This window comes from Gossypium arboreum, chromosome 7 (assembly GCF_025698485.1).
Source record: "Gossypium arboreum isolate Shixiya-1 chromosome 7, ASM2569848v2, whole genome shotgun sequence".
Classification (NCBI taxonomy): Eukaryota; Viridiplantae; Streptophyta; class Magnoliopsida; order Malvales; family Malvaceae; genus Gossypium; species Gossypium arboreum.
Window position 1 is genome coordinate 10,416,406 of NC_069076.1, and position 3,956 is coordinate 10,420,361.

Consider the following 3,956-nt stretch of genomic DNA (forward strand, 5'->3'; position numbering starts at 1 on the left):
AGCCATTACCATTGCACCACCGTTCATCTAACTCTCACTCATCCTCCCAACTAAATACTCGTTGCCTCACTCATCACGGATCATTCCCTTCAACCGAACCATCAGGACACAGAACAAAGAAAATATGTTTGGGCCCAAAGATGTGTTTGCTATTTTAAGGATCTGGATTAGTGGGGTTGGTGGTGGGTATGAGATGGTTTCGAAATATACTAGCAAAGTCTCATACACGTTATTTTTTGGATACAAGATTGCTAAGGGATTGTAACATTTAAATCAACATTCCCAATCCACATCAAGTGGTGCTACGCATTGGAAGCCTTTCTGTACTAACACAAACAAGAAACAAAGGCCAGGAGATTGAAATTCTTTTTTCCTTTTAATCTATCTATATAATCACTATTGTAGCCTAAAGAAGGCAATTAAAGGATCATATACATCTTGTTTAGCATTTTCTGCCATGACATAATCTGCATGAGCATAATCATATCTATACTGAACTACAAGCTTGTCTCCATCATGATCTTTGAGACTTCCCAATAATAACTTCACATCATTTACATCAGAAAGAGCATCCTCCCCTCCATAGCTAAGGAAAACAGGAAAGTCATTTGGAATGCTGGTCATGTTGTATGCAGGAGGTGTTGCTTGCCCATAATGTTTCATATTTTCAACCTCGTCAATGTAATCATACATTTTTATGGTTCCTTGCCTAATCACTGGTAATTAAACCCCCACAGAAAAAAAATTCAACAGATGTTTTTAAACCGGAAATCTTGTGGTTTTTTCTCAAAAGGGTTTAATGGATTACTTACTCTGAGCTAGATGGACCATGTTCTTTGTTGCTGATGGTTGGGGTTCATGATCTAGAAATATGTTTACTATGGAAGAGTTCAAGCAACAGTTCTGACCTAGAAAATGTATGTCCCAAAAGATCTTTAACTCGTGAACAGTTGACATTTTGGCAATTAATTTTGTGCTAATGTTGTACCTGTAAAACTTGTCAGTAAGTTAGTGCAGTCAATGCCTGGTTTGCTGCAGATGTCTTTGAGAAGGTTAACTACTGCATCCCTGTTCATAGCAAAGGAACATGGGTAAAGAAATGCCTTCATTGCTAAATGATGAAAACAGATAATGAAGGAAGTTGTTACCCTCGTGGATCAAATTCACTGAGGCCTAACCAGTAGACTGCCTGTCAAAGATTCTTATATGGTTAAAAACAGGTGAAAGTAATGAAACAGAGAAAGAAGGTGGGATTAGGATTTAACCTCAGCAATGAAGTTGTCAGCAGCATTTTTTGCAAGTGGAGAAGTCATCTGACCCATATAAGCAATTGGGCAAAGTAAAGCAGCTGATCTCAACATGTTCAATAACTGATCCTTCGAGAGGGCAGCCAATGCAATCAGAGTTCCCTGAAATCAAGATCAAAGTTCACCATTTCCCCCACTGTTGAAAACCTTGAAATGAAGCAGCAACTTCTTAAAAAAAAAAAAAACCCACCTGTGAATGCCCTACATAGTGTAGCTTTTGTCCTGTTTGATCATATATATATTGGAACGTAGCAGGAAGATCATAAGCTACCAATTCATCCCACGACCAATCCCAGTAAGCCTAAAAACCCGTGAAGAATTAGTCTAATGCTCAATACCCGTAATAGAAAAACGGAAAGCTTCACAACATGATAAAGAAATTAGTAACAATAACCGGATCTTTAGGACTGAGTGATTTATGCCCTTTGCTGTACTTTGTTCCACGGGAATTAGCAATCCACACATCATAGCCATTATCCGACAACACAAATGCCAAAGACTGTTCCGGCGGCAATAACAGCCATGTAATTCCATCCTGACATCATGCAAGCCCTTGTTACATAATTTTTGTCGAAATTCATTGCATTGGAATCTTAGCATTATGACAGATTAGTGATCAACCATTAAGATCCCGTGCTGTAACAGGACTGGTGGTCTGTTTCCTGGTGTCCCACCTGACCTACCCACAGGAATTCTTTGCATACTCAGAATGTAACCATCTTGTGTAGTTACCTATACAAAAACCCAAATTTTTATTTTTCATTGAACTGAGGAAAACAGTGGAAATACCTTGGGGACTTACCGTATGTTCTTCACAATCGTAACCATGTGTTTCCACCATTGATTTACAAATACCATTATCAGATGATGGAGCCATTGCAATGGCATTCTCTTGAGCTTTGAATGAATACAAAGCTTTTCTATTTCCAGCTGCTGACCCACAGAAAAGAATAAGTAGAATTATACATGTTACACTGTCGGCCACCTCCATAATATATGTTTTTTTTTCCCTAGCTTCAACAACCCCAATGTTGCGAGGCAATTTTATAGTAGCACAAAATCCAAATAAGAACAAAATCAAGCATTCACATGAGAAAGCTATCAATCTACTGGTTCAAACAAGGAATCAAATAATGGGCCCTTTTCCCTATATTTAATGGCATTAACTTTTGAAAAATTTCTTTTTCATTGAAGAGATGAACGTTCAAGCCAAGGCAAAGGAATGGATGAGCCAACCAGAATTGCACAAAAGAAAATGACATTCCATGACACTTTTTCGTTTATCTGGATCAGAAAATACTGAGAACGTTGATCCAAAATAGCAGCTCGCATTTGAATGAAACATGTAATGAAAATAAACTAGGTAACGTTGATCCAAAATAGCAGCTCGCATTTGAATGAAACATGTAATGAAAATAAACTAGGTTGCATTGGAAAGAAAATGACATGGTATTGAGTGCATGACAAATCAGAAAGGTATAAGAAAACTAGCTTGGAAATAAACGATATATAAACAAACAAATAAACAAGGGAACTGTTCCAATGGTAATTGTAAGAGTAATAATAAGTATATATAAGTATATATAAAAGTCGGTTTGTCTAGTACGTGGCAATGATGGTATAGGGTTTGGTCTATATATTAATATTTATGAGTAATGTGTATTCATATGATAAATTTTTGGAAGTTTCTGAAAATGAGAGGCTATCCGAGAGTCAGGAGACACTGTTCATCTTATTTAATTATTTGGTTTATAAGGACAATTTAATAGGAAATGTTAATTAGTGTCATTAGACTAAACCTGTCCAAAACTCATAAGGTCTTCTTTATTGGGGTTCATCTCACTTAAATTAATATTTAATAATAAATTTATATAAACAGTATTATTAAAATTATGTTATTATGTTATTGTCTTTTAAACATAAAATGAATTGGTGGCCAAGAAAAAACATAAAACGAATTATCAGACAACAATGATTTTAATTTAGGTAAAGATTTTGGAAAAATTTTGGGCAATCTGGCTGCCCGGTAAACACTGATTAAGATGATAATTATTGAATTTTTTAAGGGGATAAATCATAAAATTATATGTTGAGACCATTTTTAAATCGAGTTTTAGAAAATGGGAATCGACTTTAAGAAAAACGAAAACGGGAATCGCCACCAATCTTTTTAGGTGTGATTGAATCACCTTATAAAATGTTTTGTTTTAAAACATTAATTTTGGTCTACGAAAGTCGAGAAAATAGATTCGGGAGTCGGTTACGTACGAGGAAGGGTTAGCACCCTCGTAACGCTCAAAAATTGGTACCTAATTGATTATCAAGTGTCTTTAATGTCAGAAATTTGAAAGTTTTAAGATGCAAACCTCTTTTAATTAGAATGTCTCAATTTTGAAAATTAAGGCTCACTTATTTCAAACGAGTCAAAACATCACATCCAGTAAGTTAGGACGCAACATTTTAAAACCTTCGAAACTAAGCTCGTCTTTCGAAAATTTCTATCTCGAAACAACAAAATGCCATATCCAATAAGTTAGGACACTATGTTTTGAAATCTCGAAATAATTGTTTAAGTTTTGAAAACTCAAAATCACTTAGAAGGGTGCTTGACTATTCGAATTCAACGAGAAAAGTCGCAACCCAGTAAGT

At 35.5% G+C, this 3,956-nt stretch overlaps 1 protein-coding gene across 1 annotated transcript; it reads right to left on the reverse strand.

The window, feature by feature from the left end:
- Nucleotides 1-215: 215 nt before the first annotated feature.
- LOC108473917 (triacylglycerol lipase 2-like) lies at nucleotides 216-2,852 on the reverse strand. Its single transcript, XM_017775742.2, has 9 exons — nucleotides 2,110-2,852; nucleotides 1,929-2,039; nucleotides 1,702-1,842; nucleotides 1,498-1,608; nucleotides 1,266-1,409; nucleotides 1,149-1,189; nucleotides 989-1,068; nucleotides 813-908; nucleotides 216-716 (listed from the first exon to the last, which is right to left on the reverse strand). The coding sequence occupies exons 1-9, from the start codon at nucleotides 2,296-2,298 to the stop codon at nucleotides 397-399; spliced, it is 1,233 nt and encodes a 410-aa protein (XP_017631231.1). The 5' UTR covers nucleotides 2,299-2,852; the 3' UTR covers nucleotides 216-396.
- Between the last annotated feature and the right edge of the window lie 1,104 nt (nucleotides 2,853-3,956).